We start from the raw sequence: 20,000 nt of genomic DNA on the forward strand, positions 1-20,000 counted from the left end.
ATAAAATGTGTGTGCGTGTGTACATTTGTGTACATGTGTGTGTACGTGTATGCATCCATATGTTTCTGATGGATTCGATACCACTTTCTTACTTGTTGTTCAGCTGAGCTAACTCTACCATTTTGACAACAAGCAATTGAACTAAATTGTCAAGGCAACTGCCTCAGAGCATCTCTCCCATGTTGAATACGGCTGTGTGCTCTCCATAGAATGCTATAGGATGACGCATCTTAACCCGATGACGCTCCAACCCCATGTATGTCTATTGGAATGTGCTGAGTACATTGGGGGGTGCTATTTGAGGAATTCTAGGAGACATACAGTGAGTACATGACTGGGCGTCTGACTGTGTAAAGGCATGCTCGGCACAGGACCTCATCAGGTGGATCAGAGGTCATGAGGTCACAACCTTTAGGTTACAAGGACCGTAAAAAGAAATTCCCAGACTAAGTAAGTCATCCAAGGAGACTGAAGAGTCACTAGATAATGGATGTATTCTTGGTGCTCAGTATTATGTGCTCAGTATTATAGTGAAAATGAATTAATTGGCAATGAAATAAAATGATGCTGACTTTCAGAATGTAGCCAATGGTGATTGACATTCTAGTCATGATGATTAAGCAATCAAATTCTACCGCTAATTTTCGCTACCGCTAATTTAACCAGGCCTAGAGACTTGATTCCCTCGATGATAAGGCCATTGATCAGAATATTTTGCGACTACAATGAAGATGACAAAGACCATATTTCCACCTTTGCTAATTTCTCCTGATAGAGTAGAGTAACTTCCTGTTGGAAATGAAAGTGTAACACCTGGTCTGTGGTCAGTGTTATGAAGTAGTTGCTAAGATAATAAGCTGTCTGTTTTGATTTGTCCATTAGATACGCTCCCAGGCACATAAACAGTGGTATTAGTTAATATAGACTTGGCAAGATGACACACACACACTGCCTCTGTCTCTCTTACACTTTTATGAGCGATCACACACACTGCCTCTGTCTCTCTTGCACTTTTATGGCCGATCTCACACACACACACACAGAGAAAAAGTCTCCAGACCGTCCAGACAGACAGTATTTTTATGAGCAGACATAGATTTCATTAGGTTTTGGGTTACTCTTTTGACTCCTAGTCTGCTCATAAAGGTGTTAAGGATGATACTGACCTGACAGTGATATGACTTGAGCTTCCTCTCTTGGCTGCCTCAGGTTTATAGCAAAGAGAAGGTGAGAAGTTAGCCCATGTGTTTATAATACCTCTGTTACACTGGCAAGGCTATCTGAGACGACTGCCTTGTGACCAAACCGCCCAGATATGAACCCTAACCTGGATGACTCTTGAACTTTGACCCTAGCTGGCACTGTCCAATGATGATCCATCTTACTAGACAGACATCCAATGACAATCCATCTTACTAGACAGACATCCAATGACAGTTGAGAATCTAGGCTGTCCGAATGAGATTTTAAGTTGTAGGCATCTGCCAGAGACAGTGATGAGTAAACATTATTTTATCCTTGATTGGATGGCCACATATTGAAAACAGAACATATAGATAGATGATACTATCAAGAACTCATGAAGTATTTTGGTGGTCACACATTTCAGCACCATGGACAGCATAGAGATAGTTGCAGACACTCTTATCCAGAGCAACTAGGGTTAAGTGACTTGCTCAAGGGCACATTGACAGATTGTTCACCTAGTCGGCTCAGGGATTCGAACCAGCAACCTTTCAGTTACTGGCCCAATGCTGTTAACCGCTAGGATGCCTGCCACTCATTTATCCTAGGGAGCTGGCGGTACTGATGGCATATGAATCCATGTCATGATGATACACACACACACACACTGAAACACACACACACATTCGGCAATAAACAGTCTTAATGTAATTAGCTTTCAGTCTGTCTCTAATGAACTGTAGCCTGTGGGAAAATATGAGACATATTTCTCAGAATTCTTCCTCATTGACTCTAAATTGAGTGTGTGATGCTCAAGGCAATACGTCCTCAACACAATATCATATATATATATATATATATATATATATATATATATATTCTTCACTGTTACCTATACATGCAGCTGCTATTCACTCTGCCCTGTACAACGAGGAGTGATCGAGATAAAGACTTGAAAGAAAGGACAAAGTGCCATCCAAGGTTGTGTGTCAACTCCTGCCTGCTCAGTCCTTACACATACTGTATACATCCATATCTTCATCTTACCCTGTTCTACCCTTCGCTGAGAAGAGAGAAATGGAGAGAAAAAGATACTTGAAAGAATGAGAGAATGACATCCAAGGTTGACTCTGCCTGCCCCAGTGCCCAATCCTTACAATGATATAGAATACAGCGATATTTCCTGTGTCTCGCAGTAGTGTATACAGTCAAGAGCAATTAACCCTCTCCTGTGCTAAGAGAAGAAGAATAGATGGGAAACAATGCCATCCGAGGTTCTGACCTCTTTCCCCTACTGTATACATCATCTACTTTCTACTCACTCTATCCAATGCTAAGAGAGGTGTATTGGAAAGAAGACAGCGCCATACAAAGTTACTGTACGACACAACCTCTGCCTACCCAATCCTTACAATCGTATACAATGCAAATGTGCAGTATTTGCAGTGTACATGTTTTTCTAAGGTTTCTACTCCAACTTTTCTGGTAGTGTCATTTGTGATCCGTACAAACAACACTACCAGACCTTCATGTTACCACAGAAATCCACTGAGAGCCTGACAACACGACTGATTGGGAGATAAACAAATGCAGACGTCTGCTTTTTGCTGCAAATCTAATTCAAAATGAGGATGATTGGGTGTAATGTAGCCAGTACGACAGACCCCAGTGCTCGAACATTAGTCATTTCCTTGGCACTCTGTTTCAAAACAAATCAATTAAATTATACAAAATAGACAAGCACTTACTGCCTGCTACTGCTCGGTGATGATGGGCTTCTGTGTGTGTGTGTGTGTGTGTGTGTGTGTGTGTGTGTGTGTGTGTGTGTGTGTGTGTGTGTGTGTGTGTGTGTGTGTGTGTGTGTGTGTGTGTGTGTGTGTGTGTGTGTGTGTGTGCGTGCGTGTGCGTGTGTGTGTGTGCGTGTGTGTGTGTGTGTGTGTATGTGCTCTGGCCCCCCAATGGTGGAACAAACTCCCTCACGACGCCAGGACAGCGGAGTCAATCACCACCTTCCGGAGACACCTGAAACCCCACCTCTTTAAGGAATACCTAGGATAGGATAAAGTAATCCCTCTCACCCCCCTTAAAAGATTTAGATGCACTACTGTTCCACTGGATGTCATAAGGTGAATGCACCAATTTGTAAGTCGCTCTGGATAAGAGCGTCTGCTAAATGACTTAAATGTAAATGTAAATGTATGTGTGCGTGTGTGTGTGTGTGTGTGTGCGCGTGTGTGCGTGTGTGTGCGCGTGTGTGTGTGCGTGTGTGCGTGTGTGTGTGTGTGTGTGTGTGTGTGTGTGTGTGTGCGCGTGTGCGCGTGTGCATGTGCGTGCGTGTGTGTGTGTGTGTGTGTGTGTGCGTGTGTGTGTGTGTGTATGTGTGCGTGTGTGTGTGCGTGTGTGTGCGTGTGTGTGTGTGTGTGTGTATGTGTGCGTGTGTGTGTGCGTGCGTGTGTGCGTGTGTATGTGTGTGCAAGTCCCCACTCCCAAATCTTTATTTACTCTGGGGCTCTCTTTAAAAGGTTAAGGGCAGTTCTGTGTTCTGTTGGAGCTGTGAGGGCTGTGACAGACTCCAGATACTAGCGCTGCGTCCCAAATGGCACCCTATCCCCTATCTAGTGCACCATACTACGTAAGGAATAGGGTGCAATTTAGGACAGCCGCCCGCGACAACAGTATGTGACACGGGGGAACTGAGGCCTGCAGAGAGGACAGGGAGGCGGCGGCAAAGTAATTAGGGAAGATCGATCAATGATAAACAATCTTGCCTGTTTTCCATAACTAATTCATTATTTTTCATTAAATATTTCATAAATGGTTCTATTTGTTTTGAAAAGAGAGACATTGGTGTTTATTATAGTTAGATAAGGAGGCACTCTGAAAACCTTGCTTAGGGGCCACTCAGAAATCCTTCTTTAGAGATCTTGACAAGAGAGAGAGTGGAGGAAGAGTTATGAGGCCAGCTGTCCTTTCAGTTGACAGCTACATGATACTTGTCAGCGCACGCATTCACCAGTCCAAACATATGCATAATTGATGAACTTCCCAAAGTACTCAACTTTTAAATACTCCAACTTCCTGAACTTCAAACTGATTCATTAGGATGTACAGTTGAAGTTGCAAGTTTACATACACCTTAGCCAAATACATTTAAACTCAGTTTTTCACAATTCCTGACATTTAATTCAAGTAAAAATTCCCTTAGGATCACCACTTTATTTTAAGAATGTGAAATTTCAGAATAATAGTAGAGAGGATGATTTATTTAATCTTTAATTTCTTTCATCACATTCCCAGTGGGTCATAAGTTTACATACTGTAATGTGTCTGTGTGTAGCTGGTGAAATGAGTCAGGCACAGGACAGCAGATATGAGTAATGAAAGCAATTTTACTCAATAATAAACAATTCACGTCATATAAATACAAGGCCACAAATACAGACCGCAATACAGTAAAACAATTACTCACAAACAAACATGGGGGAACAGAGGGTTAAATAATGAACAAGTAATTGGGGAATTGAAACCAGGTGTGTAAGACGAAGACAAAACAAATGGAAAATGAAATGTGATGTGGATCGGCGATGGCTAGTTGGCCGGTGACGTCGTTCGCCGTTCGCCGCCCGAACAAGGAGAGGGACCGACTTTGGCGGAAGTTGTGACACATACATTCAATTAGTATTTGGCAGCATTGCCTTTACATTTTTTTACTTGGGTCAAATGCCACCCCTGTTCTTCATGGTTGGGATGGTATTCTTCGACTTGCAAGCCCCCCCTTTTCCTCCGAACATAACGATGGTCATTATGGCCAAACAGTTCTATTTTCGTTTCATCAGACTAGAGTAAATTTCTCCAAAAAGTGCAATATTTGTCCCCATGTGCGGTCGCAAACCGTAGTCTGGCTTTTTTATGGCGATTTTGGAGCAGTGGCTTCTTCCTTGCGGAGCTGCCATTCAGATTATGTCGTTATAGGACTCGTTTTACTGTGGATATAGATACTTTTGTACCTGTTTCCTCCAGCATCTTCACAAGGTCCTTTGCTGTTGTTCTGGGATTGATTTGCACTTTTCGCACCAAAGTACGTTCATCTCTAGGATACAGAACCCGTCTCCTTCCTGAGCGGTATGACGGCTGCGTGGTCCCGTAGTGATTATACTTGCGTACTATTGTTTGTACAGATGAACGTGGTACCTTCAGGCATTTGGAAATTGCTCCCAAGGATGAACCAGACTTGTGGAGGTCTACAAAAAAAATGCTGTGGTCTTTTGATTTCTTTTGATTTTCCCATGATGTCAAGCATGGCACCGAGTTCGAAGGTAGGCCTTGAAATACATCCACAGGTACACCTCCAATTGACTCAAATGATGTCAATTATCCTATCAGAAGCTTCTAAAGCCATCATTTTCTGGAATTTTCCAAGCTGTTTAAAGGCACAGTCAACTTAGTGTATGTAAACTTCTGACCCACTGGAATTGTGATGCGGTGAATTATAAGTGAAATAATCTGTCTGTAAACAATTGTTGGAAAAATTACTTGTCATGCACAAAGTAGATGTCCTAACCGACTTGCCAAAACTATAGTTGTGGTTGAAAAATAGGTTTTAATGACACCAACCTAAGTGTATGTAAACTTCCGACTAAAACTAAAACGTTAAATACTCAAACTTGAAGAGGAATACTTTTTATATCACCTCTTGGGTTACATACAAAGCCTTCTACTTCCTGACTCCTCACAGAAGGAGGAGAGCCTATTGGACGACAGATGTCGATGGTTAAATTGAAATAAACACATAACCATCTCCTCTGGCTATGGAAAACTGCAACCTCTGTTTGGGCTCCCTCTCGGAGTCAAAGGTCAGATCGGGGCCGGGGTCACATCAGCACAGTCCTATAGCGGTCAGCTAGAGGTCGGCTGGGGATCGCAACCCGCACAGGACGCCCACAGGACGCCCACCCTTTTCACACAGACGCTGCTCAGAAGCTCAGGGTCTGGAAGTCAACCCCCTGACCCGCTTGGCCATGCGTTTAAACTTTTAAAGGTTCTTCATCTTCTTTCATCTTAGTGATGATTTAGGGCCTAGCCTACAGGCACCAGGGAATGGCTTAATAGTCTCTAGCCTCTCATCATCCATACTCCATAGGCTACAGCTGTGGAGAAGGGAGAGGGAAGAGAAGGGTGGTGGCTGGACGGGGGGGGACAGTAGAGGAAGTTGTAGTGACATCTTGTGCGCCATAGTGACATCTTCAAAGACCTAATTGGGGTTCTTGATTATTGTTTGCATTTCTGAATGTCACTCTCAAATATTGACTGAGAAGGAAGAGAAGGGAGGTTGGGGGACATGAGAGGAAGTTGTAGTGACATGTTGGCCGACCTTATTTGGATGGTTTCTGATTGTTTACATTTTGTGAATGCCGCTGTCGTGACACTGGAATGACTCTTCTATCTAAACTCAGTGTTCAGTTTCTATCTTCATAGCCCAGACACCATATTCTCACTGTTGTTATCCTGGAGAACCTAGACAATTAGCATGCTAGGCTTATCTCTCCCCTACAGCGGTGTTGGGTCAACAGTGCTTTGTCTTTGTTATGACTCACCCCCCACTGGGCTCAGACATCTTTTCAGCATCTAGTTTTGATTTAATTTCTGTTGACTTGTCAACTACTTGGATATAGGTTCAAATAGGCGACATTCCGTTACATTGATGACTTTTTGCAAATCCAATCAGTTTTCCACGTCGGTTCAACGTCATCACATTGAATTTGGGGGGTTGAAATGACGTGGAAACTACGTTGATTCAACCAGTTTTTGTCCAGTAGATACTGAAATGCAACACTTCTACTAGTTTCAATAGAAAATGAAGATACTATAGTTTCAATGATAATCCTAGAAAGACAAAGAGAATAAGTTATTTGGCATCCAAAGCCCTATCTTAGCCTTTCCCTCACAAACTCCATAGGCACAGCCAAGCTTAAGACGGAGCTCAATCCTGATCAAACACAGATGTTCTCTCACCATTTAACACTAAAGACATCTACAACTCTAAATCCGATGCTCATCATTTTGCCATTGATGCTACTTGGGAGGCCATTGGCCCACCTCATATTTCAGAGCTATTTGATTGAAAAATGAAAGATCGTATCAATATGAAGGTGGAAGATTATCAAAGACTGTGGTTCTTTGCAGAAAGCGGTAGGGAAAGGAGCATGGGTACGGGTTGGATATTTCTGCTTGTCCATGTTTCAAGCTAATCACGTTAGCATTAATAATGAGATAAGGCATTTCCTGTCCAAACTGCCATGTTCTTCTTCTGTATCATATGGCTCTGGATAAATGTATTTATGATTCCTCTCTGTTTTGTCCTGTAGGTTCGTGCTGGTCTTTGGTTGCTTGGTCCTGTCTGTGTTCTCCACCATTCCGGCTCACCAGGACTTCTCTTCCGACTGTCTGCTCATCCTGGTGAGAAACTGGTTGAAACTATGCATATGTTCTGACACAGACACAGAAGCTGTTCATCAGCGTGCCTGTTTACAATGAGTGCAGTGATAGGTGACACTGTGGATAGCAGAAAGCAGTGTCACCTATCGGTTCACAACAGGCAAATACGAAGCGGTGAAGTGTGTTGAGCTTTCAATCAAACTCCTCTTTGCACAACTAGATTTCTATTAGTAATTAGGTAAGAGGATATGAATACATTCTGGTATCAGTCAATCTGATCAATTGGGAACACTTCCCTGTTTTCCCATCATCTAGTCATTTGATAGTGAATAAAGCAGATTCAAACGGACTTAACCAAGTTAAGAACCCTACTGATGCAGAGCTCTCTCTTGCTACGTAATGTGGTCCTAACAGGACAAATCGATACAGGCCAAGGTTCACGCGTTGTCTCCATATTGAGTTTAGTCATTTGATCCGGGGCCAACATTGATTTCTTCTTCTACACTCTTAGAAAAAGGGTTCAAAAAGGGTTCTTCGGATGTCCCCATAGGAGAACCCTTTTTGGTTTCAGGTAGAACCCTTTTTGGGTTGCTTGTAGAACCGCCTGCAACCAAAAATGGTTCTTCAAGGGGTTAACCTATGGGTGCAGCCGAAAGAAACCTTTAAAGTTGTAGATAGTGTACTGTTATTGAAATGCTGCTAGCAGGTCACTATCTACTGTACCCTGTAATGAGTCAGCACCAAACTGATACAGCAGACTTGAGGGCTGCGAGAGAGAGGGAGCAAAAATGGTTGAGTGAAACATTCACCAAAAGGTCATCAATTGGTCATCAATTGGTCAATATCATTATCATTGTCTCTGTATTGCGCTGTTGTTGATGTTGACAGTCATTTAAATTGTTGCTGAAATATATTGATATTTGAAGCATTATTGTTCAGCAACTGGGAAATAGACGAGTGAGAGATGAGTGTTAATTGTAATAGAGCTCAAATGTGAGTGGTGACCTGGAAGATATGAACTCCATTTACAGGAGTCAATTAGCAGGTGACCTTGGTTTGTTTATTGACTGATGGCACCCCTATTGTCGAGAGAGAGAGAGAGAGAGAGAGAGACAGAGAGACTGTGTGTTTTTGTGTGTGCGTGCGCGAGTGTGTTTGTGAGTGTGCGTGCGTGGCTGTGTGTGTTAACAAAGAGCAACAACTCCCATTCAAATAATCAAAGATCACAAACATCCTAGTACATTTGAAAATATAGAAAGTCTGTCATGGCTCTGGGGCAATAACATTTGATTTGATTTGAGATAAGGCAACATCCAGTTGGTAGTATTTTGTAAAAAAAAATATATATACAAAAATGTACACATATTGTTTCCTTTCAGATTCGATTCAATATGACTATGAATCCCTGAGGGAAATTAGGATTAGGAAGGTTAGTGGTACATGTCATTTTGTAGCCTGGGTGGGCCAGTGACAGTCAATGCATCGGTCCATCCTTCTGCGCTAGTCAAGTATCTCCATGACAGATAGGAAGAGGGATATCCGCGGATTATCCGAGGAGAAGATGAATCCCTTTATCAAAGCTGGATTCATACTGGATGTCTCCACTCAACAACTTAGCCTCTCCAAATTAAATCAGTGTCAACACGATTAGGCCGCCTATTGACGATACAGACACTGGCAGAAATGTATTTGCTCCCAGTCGCTACTCTGAAAACTAGAGATTTGAAACAGCATTCATGCTCATTAAAATAAATCTCATTGCATCCATATGCCTCTTTTAGACCACACTTGCTTAGGGACATTATTTTGGATTAGCATCAGCTGAATTTGAATCATGATATACTGGGAGCAAATGCTAGCTAGCTTTGTGCCAATTGTTGTGCCAATTGCAGTGAATGTAGTGATCTAATTGACTATGTTGACATTTAGCATGCTAATGGTGCACCTTTGAATTCAAAGGTATGACATTATATACATGCTGCTCACAGGAAGTAGACCACTTTAAGGCCTCATTCATTCATTCAAATCACGAATCTGTTTCAATGTCATGAAAAGGCCACTTTAATATGTTATGATACGTTGGAATTTGGATGATTACAGTTTTTGTCAATTGCTAAAACACCATTTCTGAAACCTTGCTCCATTTCCTGAAAACGTTGAACACAAAACCTCATCTTCAAGCACTATTTACATAACCTCTGACTCCTCTCGCAAAGTGAGGCATTCGCCTCAAAACAGTTTCACCTGTGTTCAAAATCAAACACTGCTCTCAAATCATAAACAAAGTGATCAAAATGATATACACTCTCAAGCAGTCAGTAAACAATACACCGAAAAATAGAAAACACATTGTTCAAAACATACAATTCTCAGGGAGAAGTACATTTTTAATCTAAAAAAATATTCATATTTTTCCATCATTGTCTTTTGATGAACGAAAACATGTTCTATCATAGTAGCTCAAAATTGATCAGAGATTACTACTCTGCTTTGCTCTTTGCAATTTTGTTTTCTGTTCTTCCTCCTCCTTGTACCCCTATTTTTACAGTACTGTACCCTGCATCTCACAAACTTGTCCTTTGTCTCTGTGATACTGTAATTCTTGTTCTTTGTTGATATGAACCTGCAACCAGTCAAAATCTATTGATCAGTCAGTACTGTTAACCTCTTAATAGATGGAAAGCACAATGTTCAGAGCCATACAATTTGTCCATTGTACAGTATACAGCCTACAGTGCACTGTATTACAGTATACAATACTAAAAGGGACAAAAATCAAAGGAGTAAACATGTAATCAATGTGCTTCTTCTTGTCTTTGGGCTGGGTCAGGCCAGAGCACTTCGTTGACATCACAAGCAATATTGTCCCTCCTGAAGCCTCTTGTGTGCCGTATCCAGCCCTGACATGATTCCTCACCTATATCACCACAGGCTAAATCCATGGCTTGCAGCTGATTTACTCTGGTGTAGGGTTGTCTATCATACACTTTCCATCTCCAAGAGGAGAAAAACTCCTCAATCGGATTCAGGAAAGGCGAGTATGGAGGGAGGTACAAGTTCATGAACTGCCCATTGATGTTAAACCATTCCCTTACCTGAGCAGCTCGGTGGAAACTGACATTGTCCCACACTATCACATAGGTGGGAATGGGATTCTTATTTAGCTCTTGACCCTGCTGCTCTTGAACCTGCTGCTCAAATAAAATATCTCTTAGATTGGCAATAAATCTTAGAAGGTGCTGGGTGTTATATGGCCCGAGTGTAACATGGTGATGTAGAACACCATGGTTGCTGATAGCAGCACAGATTGTGACATTGCCACCTCGTTGAACAGGGACTTCAACAATGGCCCGCTGTCCAATCATGTTTCGGCCTCTCCTTCTCCTCTTTGTTAGATTGAAGCCTGCTTCATTGACAAAGATGAACTCATGGAGCCTGTCCAAGGATTCCAAGTCTAATATTGTCTGTGTAGAAATACAATATACTGTATGTGGGATTTTGTAAGTCGTACAGAGACAGTGCTATACTGTAGAGTACAATTAGGCTTCTGATTCACATACATTGTATGTACTGAAGAGTAATGTCATTCACATAGTATGTGTTAGTACTGTAGACAATCTGGATTACAGTAAATGTTTCTGAATGTACACTTACTTGCACATACTGAGCTCGCAGTTCTTTCACCCTTGGTGAGTTGTGCTCAAAAAGTACTCTGTATACTTTTTCATTCGCATCCTGTTACGATGGAGGACATGGTCAATTGTGGAAATTCTCACACTGTCGATTCCCTGGAAGTGTGTGTTGCATTATCTTGAAGGATCATGCCAACTATAACGGCCTCTTGCTCCCGAGTGAATGTAGCTGTCCTTCCACCTGCATGTGGCAGCCTTGCAATTCTACAAAAAGTAGTTGTGCAGTTACAAAACATATTCATGCAGTACAATACATACAGTGATTAACTTTACAAATGTCTATTGAAACAGCTGCATATAGTGTAGTACAGTAAATTTGCAATTACAAAAATACAGTAGTATACTGTACCTGTTCTCTTCTCTGAATGTCCTTACTATGGTGGACACAGGAAATCAGCTCAAATTGGGTTGCACTCTAAGTCCTGCTTCCCTCATTGTCAGTCCATGGACAAGAACATGGTCTATAACTATTTCCACTCTTTGTCTTCCTCTTCTTCCTCCTCTTCCTCTTTCTTACCCTCCTCCTCTTCCTCCTCGTCGCCCACCTCGCATACGCACTCGTCCTCGTCCTCTCACATTGTTTCCTCTATCCATTCTCAGACTTTCTCCTTCCCACCTTCAACAACCTGTTTGCTCTCTGAATTGGCTTATATTGGTTGTGTCGCATCATTTGAAACAGGTTAAATCAATTTTGAGTGGTTCTGTTCAATCAATGACATGTGTTCTCTATTTGTATTTGATTGTTGCCACTTGTGTTTACCAGTATGGATGACATGTGCATTAGAGTGCAGAATGTGTTTTGAGAATGAGAATGTGTTTAGAGTTTTGCTGAAAAGTCTTAAGTGAGATCTGCAAATTGTGTTTTGCCATGTGAAATGGTTTAAGGTATTGACAACAGACTGCATAATTAGCTAAATGAGTCCAGGCAACTGAGAACTTTGTTCAGCCAATGGGTTTTAGTGTTTTAGCAATTGAGAAAAACTGGAATAACTTATTGTACTTTCAATACAAGGATGAAACTGATATAAACAGAACTATCTACAAGTGTGACACCTATTCGTAGATTTAGTGCAATTGCTTAGTCATTGTGTATCACTTTCCCCTGACTTCCTGTTTTGTCACTTCCTGTAGGAGTTTGTGATGATCGTGGTGTTTGGGCTGGAGTACATCATCAGGATCTGGTCGGCCGGCTGCTGCTGTCGCTACAGAGGATGGCAGGGTCGCCTCCGTTTTGCCCGGAAGCCTTTCTGTGTCATAGGTGAGCTATAGACTAGATGAGTTATGAACACTTTATAAACCCTTTATAAACATTATTTTCGAAGGGATGAGAAAAGGTTTACAACCTTCAGTTGATTGTTCAGTAATGAGAAGTGTTTTAAAGTTAAAGAGTTTTACACTTAATCGTTGACTTTTTCCTCTTTTATGACAATTGATGACCTCTCAGTTACTTTATTTCCTACTTAAAAGCGAGAAGTCAGTTTCCTGACTGCAAATCATTATGGCTATTCACTAATTGCTGGAGTTTTACCATAGGAATGTGACTTCCAAGTTCAAAGAGACCTATGAGTAAAAAGATATGCAGTGTAATTGACCATAGGAACACACACACAAACACAATAGACCGTAGTCCTCTGGCTTGATGTTTTAGCTGTGGTGTTTGAGGCTCTTGTGATTCTTAACAGGAGATTTAGGGTCGACTGACTATGTAAATAGGCCTCTCCATTAACCCGTCTTCAATTCTTTCCAGTGTTTAGACATATTCATCTGCCCTTCTCAGATGGCCGCCGTACTTCAGGGAGGGGGAGTAGGGGCTTACCAGTCACGCTACGTCATCAGAGCTAGCGTCATCATGCTCTCTGAGCTGTCTAATGTCATGTCGAGAGAGCGAGCGGGAGAGAGTGATAAAGAGAGTGAGAGAGAGGGAGACTAGAGGCTTACCAGTCACGCTACGTCATCAGAGCTAGCGTCATCATGCTCTCTGAGCTGGCTAATGTCATGTCGAGAGAGCGAGCGGGAGAGAGTGAGAGAGAGGGAGAGTAGGGGCTTACCAGTCACGCTACATCATCAGAGCTAGCGTCATCATGCTCTCTGAGCTGGCTAGTTTCATGTCCAGAGAGCGAGCGGGAGAGAGTGATAAAGAGAGTGAGAGAGAGGGAGACTAGAGGCTTACCAGTCACGCTACGTCATCAGAGCTAGCATCACCATGCTCTCTGAGCTGGCTAGTTTCATGTCGAGAGAGCGAGCGGGAGAGAGTGATAAAGAGAGTGAGAGAGAGGGAGAGTAGGGGCTTACCAGTCACGCTACGTCATCAGAGCTAGCGTCATCATGCTCTCTGAGCTGGCTAGTTTCATGTCGAGAGAGCGAGCGGGAGAGAGTGATAAAGAGAGTGAGAGAGAGGGAGACTAGAGGCTTACCAGTCACGCTACGTCATCAGAGCTAGCGTCATCATGCTCTCTGAGCTGGCTAATGTCATGTCGAGAGAGCGAGCGGGAGAGAGTGATAAAGAGAGTGAGAGAGAGGGAGAGTAGGGGCTTACCAGTCACGCTACATCATCAGCGCTAGCATCACCATGCTCTCTGAGCTGGCTAATGTCATGTCGAGAGAGCGAGCAGGAGAGAGAGAGGGAGAGTAGGGGCTTACCAGTCACGCTACGTCATCAGCGCTAGCATCACCATGCTCTCTGAGCTGGCTAATGTCATGTCGAGAGAGCGAGCGGGAGAGAGTGAGAGAGCGGGAGAGAGTGAGAGAGAGGGAGACGGTAAACGGTAGCTTCACATGGAATGTTTATCCAACAGTCTCGAAGGAGTTCCCACATATGCTGAGGTGTTCTAAACACCTTTGACCAGTAGTGTATATATATATATATATATATACATACAGTGGGGTGAACAAGTATTTGATACACTGCTGATTTTTCAGGTTTTCCTACTCACAAAGCATGTAGAGGTCTGTAATTTTTATCATAGGTACACTTCAACTGTGAGAGACGGAATCTAAAACAAAAATCCAGAAAATCACATTGTATATATATATATAGAGAGAGAGAGAGAGAGAGAGAGAGAGAGAGATTCAGACAGACAGACAACAAGCAACCGTACACGGGCCAATAACTGAACTAGATACTCTGAATAGAGATGGTTAAGGCTGAACTAGACACTCCGAATTGAGACGGTTAAGGCTGAACTAGATACTCCGAATTGAGACTGTTAAGGCTGAACTAGACAGTCTGAATTGAGACGGTTAAGGCTGAACTAGATACTCCGAATTGAGACTGTTAAGGCTGAACTAGACAGTCCGAATTGAGACGGTTAAGGCTGAACTAGATACTCCAAATAGAGACGGTTAAGGCTGAACTAGATACTCCGAATTGAGACTGTTAAGGCTGAACTAGACACTCCGAATTGAGACGGTTAAGGCTGAACTAGATACTCCGAATTGAGACTGTTAAGGCTGAGACTGTTAAGAGCTGAACTAGACACTCCTGAACGGTTAGAGACTGAGACTGTTAAGGCTGAACTAGACAGTCTGAATTGAGACTGTTAAGGCTGAACTAGACACTCCGAATTGAGACGGTTAAGGCTGAACTAGATACTCCAAATAGAGACGGTTAAGGCTGAACTAGATACTCCGAATTGAGACTGTTAAGGCTGAACTAGACACTCCGAATTGAGACGGTTAAGGCTGAACTAGATACTCCAAATAGAGACGGTTAAGGCTGAACTAGACAGTGAGACTAAGGCTGAACTAGATACTCCGAATGGAGACTGTTAAGGCTGAACTAGACAGTCTGAATAGAGACGGTTAAGGCTGAACTAGACACTCTGAATAGAGACGGTTAAGGCTGAACTAGACGTCCTGAATAGAGACGGTTAAGGCTGAACTAGATACTCTGAATAGAGACTGTTAAGGCTGAACTAGATACTCTGAATAGAGACGGTTAAGGCTGAACTAGATACTCTCAATAGAGACTGTTAAGGCTGAACTAGATACTCTCAATAGAGACTGCTAAGGCTGAACTAGATGCTCTCAATATAGACTGTTAAGGCTGAACTAGATACTCTGAATAGAGACTGTTAAGGCTGAACTAGATACTCTCAATAGAGACTGCTAAGGCTGAACTAGACACTCTGAATAGAGACTGTTAAGGCTGAACTAGATACTCTCAATAGAGACTGCTAAGGCTGAACTAGACACTCTGAATAGAGACTGTCAAGGCTGAACTAGATACTCTGAATAGAGATGGTTAAGGCTGAGCTAGACACTCTGAATAGAGACTGTTAAGGCTGAACTAGATACTCTCAATGGAGATGGTTAAGGCTGAGCTAGACACTCTGAATAGAGACTGTTAAGGCTGAACTAGATACTCTCAATGGAGATGGTTAAGGCTGAGCTAGACACTCTGAATAGAGACTGTTAAGGCTGAACTAGATACTCTCAATGGAGACGGTTAAGGATGAACTAGATACTCTAAATAGAGACGGTTAAGGCTGAACTAGATACTCTCAATAGAGACTGTTAAGGCTGAACTAGATACTCTGAATAGAGATGGTTAAGGCTGAACTAGATACTCTCAATAGAGACTGTTAAGGCTGAACTAGATACTCTCAATAGAGACTGTTAAGGCTGAACTAGACACTCTGAATAGAGACTGTTAAGGCTGAACTAGATACTCTCAATAGAGACTGTTAAGGCTGAACTAGATACTCTCAATAGAGACTGTTAAGGATGAACTAGATACTCTAAATAGAGACGGTTAAGGCTGAACTAGATACTCTGAATAGAGACTGTTAAGGATGAACTAGATACTCTGAATAGAGACGGTTAAGGCTGAACTAGATACTCTGAATAGAGACTGTTAAGGATGAACTAGATACTCTCAATGGAGACGGTTAAGGATGAACTAGATACTCTGAATAGAGACTGTTAAGGATGAACTAGATACTCTCAATGGAGACGGTTAAGGATGAACTAGATACTCTGAACAGAGACTGTTAAGGCTGAACTAGATACTCTCAATAGAGACTGTTAAGGCTGAACTAGATACTCTCAATAGAGACTGTTAAGGCTGAACTAGATACTCTGAATAGAGACGGTTAAGGCTGAACTAGATACTCTCAATAGAGACGGTTAAGGATGAACTAGATACTCTCAATAGAGACGGTTAAGGCTGAACTAGATACTCTCAATGGAGACGGTTAAGGCTGAACTAGATACTCTCAATGGAGATGGTTAAGGCTGAGCTAGACACTCTGAATAGAGACTGTTAAGGCTGAACTAGATACTCTGAATAGAGACGGTTAAGGCTGAACTAGATACTCTGAATAGAGACTGTTAAGGCTGAACTAGATACTCTGAATAGAGGCTGTTAAGGCTGAACTAGACACTCTGAATAGAGGCTGTTAAGGCTGAACTAGACACTCTGAATAGAGACTGTTAAGGCTGAACTAGATACTCGCAATAGAGACTGTTAAGGCTGAACTAGATACTCTGAACAGAGACTGTTAAGGCTGAACTAGATACTCTCAATAGAGACTGTTAAGACTGAACTAGATGCTCTCAATAGAGACTGTTAAGGCTGAACTAGATCCTCTGAATAGAGATGGTTAAGGCTGAGCTAGACACTCTGAATAGAGACTGTTAAGGCTGAACTAGATACTCTGAATAGAGACGGTTAAGGCTGAACTAGACACTCTGAATAGAGACTGTTAAGGCTGAACTAGATACTCTGAATAGAGACTGTTAAGGCTGAACTAGATACTCTGAATAGAGACGGTTAAGGCTGAACTAGATACTCTCAATAGAGACTGTTAAGACTGAACTAGATGCTCTCAATATAGACTGTTAAGACTGAACTAGATGCTCTCAATATAGACTGTTAAGGCTGAACTAGATACTCTGAATAGAGACGGTTAAGGCTGGCTGTAAATATATGCTGTTGGGTGTGTCCTCCTCTGGCCTCTCCTCTTTTTAATTATTTGTCAGTCTTAATCCTGCCTCCTAAGCTTCTTACCCCTTTCCCCTCCTAGCCAAAACACACACCCTAGGATACCTCTCCAATCATCCCTCTATCAAAACACGTAGGGTCACTGACTGGACACAATCCCCCTCCAGCTTCCACTACAAGTAGCCAGTACGAATAAACCTATTTTTACTGGTTAGACACTAGAAAGTATGGCCATCATGAATAACTTAAGCATTGTCTGTTTCTCTCTGTAAAATTAGTCCCTTGGCCTGCTTATGTCAGCCCTATTTTGTTGAATGATTGATCAGCTGGCCTATTACAATCATGGAGTACTGTCTGTATGAGGGCATGTGACATTGCCAATAACTCAATCTATAACACGTCAACTAATGACACAAGGCAAGGCTGGAGACAGATTATAATGACAATCATCATGACAATCACCATGGTAATCATCATGATAATCACCATGATAATCACCACGACAATCACCATGATAATCACCATGGTAATCACCATGGCAATCACCATGATAATCCCCATGACCATCACCATGGCAATCACCATGGCAATACCCATGACAATCACCACGATAATCACCATGGCAATCACCATGATAATCCCCATGACAATCACCACGATAATCACCACGACAATCACCATGATAATCACCCTGGCAATCACCATGATAATCACCACGACAAGCACCATGGTAATCACCATGACAATCACCATGGCAATCACCATGATAATCCTCATGACAATCACCATGGTAACCCCCATGATAATCACCACGGTAATCACCACGACAATCACCATGATAATCACCACGACAATCACCATGATAATCACCACGACAAGCACCATGGTAATCACCATGGCAATCACCATGGTAATCACCATGACAATTACTCTGAGCTGCTTAAGGGAGGTTTATCATTTCTATTTTCACTCTCTCCTTCTATCTTTTTGTATTTTTTTCCTGTCCCTCCTTATGTCCCTCCCTCCCTTCCCACCCCCTCTCTCTCTCCTCTCTCTCCCCTCTCCCCTCTCCTCTCTCTCTCTCTCTCTCTCGTCTCCCTCCCCACCTCTCCACCCTGTATGTGTCAACATTGTGTGTCTGAGTGTGTTGTAGTGTGCTTTGACTACTCTAGATGGGTCTATAAATTCTCTCCCCTATACAGTCAGTGGTAAGAGTATCCAGTCATTACTGTCTGAGCCAATCCATTAGTGGGGGTTTCTCATTCAGTGACTCTCAACATCCATAAATTATACGCAATGAGCCAATTCCATCTTTAAGTGTTCCGAGCAGGTGATTTGTCCTGTGAAGTCATTGAAAGATCGTTAGAAGGAGATATTTCAATGTAGATGTGGTCCACAGAGCCCAAATGAATGAAAACAAACAGAACAGCTCATAAACTGGATGAATAGCACTCATTGGTAGGTTCAGTGTTTGGTGGGTTCCCATCAGCCAATGGGGTTGGCATACAGGAAGAATGTTTATTGAAGTGCGTTTGACTGAGAACATATTTGTCTGAAAACCAGCTTATGTATCTTACATTGTGGTTTAGGTAGAGGATGCTGATTGAATGTGTTGGTTTATGTGGAGTACATTGATTGACTGTAGTGATAGAGGATTGCTCACACTGTGGTGTTGCACCATGAGAAATCACTGGCTCGATGCCAACTAAACTTTTCTACTGATTGAATGTGAAAGTATTTGATTGTGACAAGACATGGTGACGACAACACAGGGATATTGAATTTGTCAGTGAAAGGATTGGAGCTAAATGTGGTTGGTGTTCCTTGGGGGATTTTTACCTCTTAGTGTCCTTACCACCCCATGTTTATGAATGAGAGAGTAACGTCATCCCCTCAATGACCCATAGACACACACACACACACACACACACACACTGACAAAGGGAGGACAGGGGCTGTTCAGACAGACCACAACGACAGGGAGAGAAACATCAAACCCTCAAGGAACACAAAGAAATCTGAGACTGAATCCCAAATGGCACCCTATTCCCTACATAGTTCACTACTTTTGACCAGAGTCCTATGGGCTTTGTAGGTAATAGGGTTCCATTTGGGATGTAGTCTGAGGCATCAGACTTCTCCTCCAACACAGACAAATAATATTTTCTATTTTCTTTAATTACACCCCTGTGTTTCACCACCGCCTCACTTCAAAGACGCTCCTCCACCACGTGAAACCACAAACTGAAGAAATATTATTTTCTTCTCCTTAGCTTCCCCCTGCATTTTTCTGTTTTGTGAGAATTGTGAGAATTTGTCGTCCCACCAGCCGGTGGGTTTGTCTGTCCTTCCGGCGAACTCAGCGCTTGGACATGAAATACAATCGCTGACCAAGGTTTGGTCGATTGCTCTAGGGCTTATAAATCATGAACCAGTTAACCCATGGCAGGAGAGAGACGGTGGAACCGTGAAAAATACATGAACCAACCACACACACACAGACCGTACTCGGACGGCCCAAAAAACAGCATGCTGGGACATAAAGATGCTGGCCAAGCACTGGCCTCTGCTGACAATGTGGAAAGAAAAGACCTCTTTAACAAGCAGGTGAGTGCATGACGTGTGTGTGTGTTTTTTGAAGGAGAGCGAGAGCCTGTATGTGTATAAATTGGTGTGTCTGTGCACGCATGCTTGTGTATGCGTGTGTGTCTGAGTGTGTAATGTCTGTGTGTGTGTGAGAGTGT

General features: G+C 42.5%; 1 protein-coding gene across 2 annotated transcripts in view; it reads left to right on the forward strand.

The window, feature by feature from the left end:
* Nucleotides 1–20,000, forward strand: part of LOC115142419 (potassium voltage-gated channel subfamily KQT member 5-like) — a 150,356-nt gene that overhangs the window by 103,516 nt on the left and 26,840 nt on the right. For both annotated transcript variants that reach the window (XM_029681855.2, XM_029681856.2), the window contains exons 2-3: nt 7,551–7,641; nt 12,444–12,570. In XM_029681855.2, coding sequence (XP_029537715.2) covers nt 7,551–7,641; nt 12,444–12,570 — 218 coding nt within the window. The remainder of the gene's footprint in view (nt 1–7,550; nt 7,642–12,443; nt 12,571–20,000) is intronic.

The sequence above is a fragment of the Oncorhynchus nerka genome, linkage group LG15 (genome assembly GCF_034236695.1).
Source record: "Oncorhynchus nerka isolate Pitt River linkage group LG15, Oner_Uvic_2.0, whole genome shotgun sequence".
Classification (NCBI taxonomy): Eukaryota; Metazoa; Chordata; class Actinopteri; order Salmoniformes; family Salmonidae; genus Oncorhynchus; species Oncorhynchus nerka.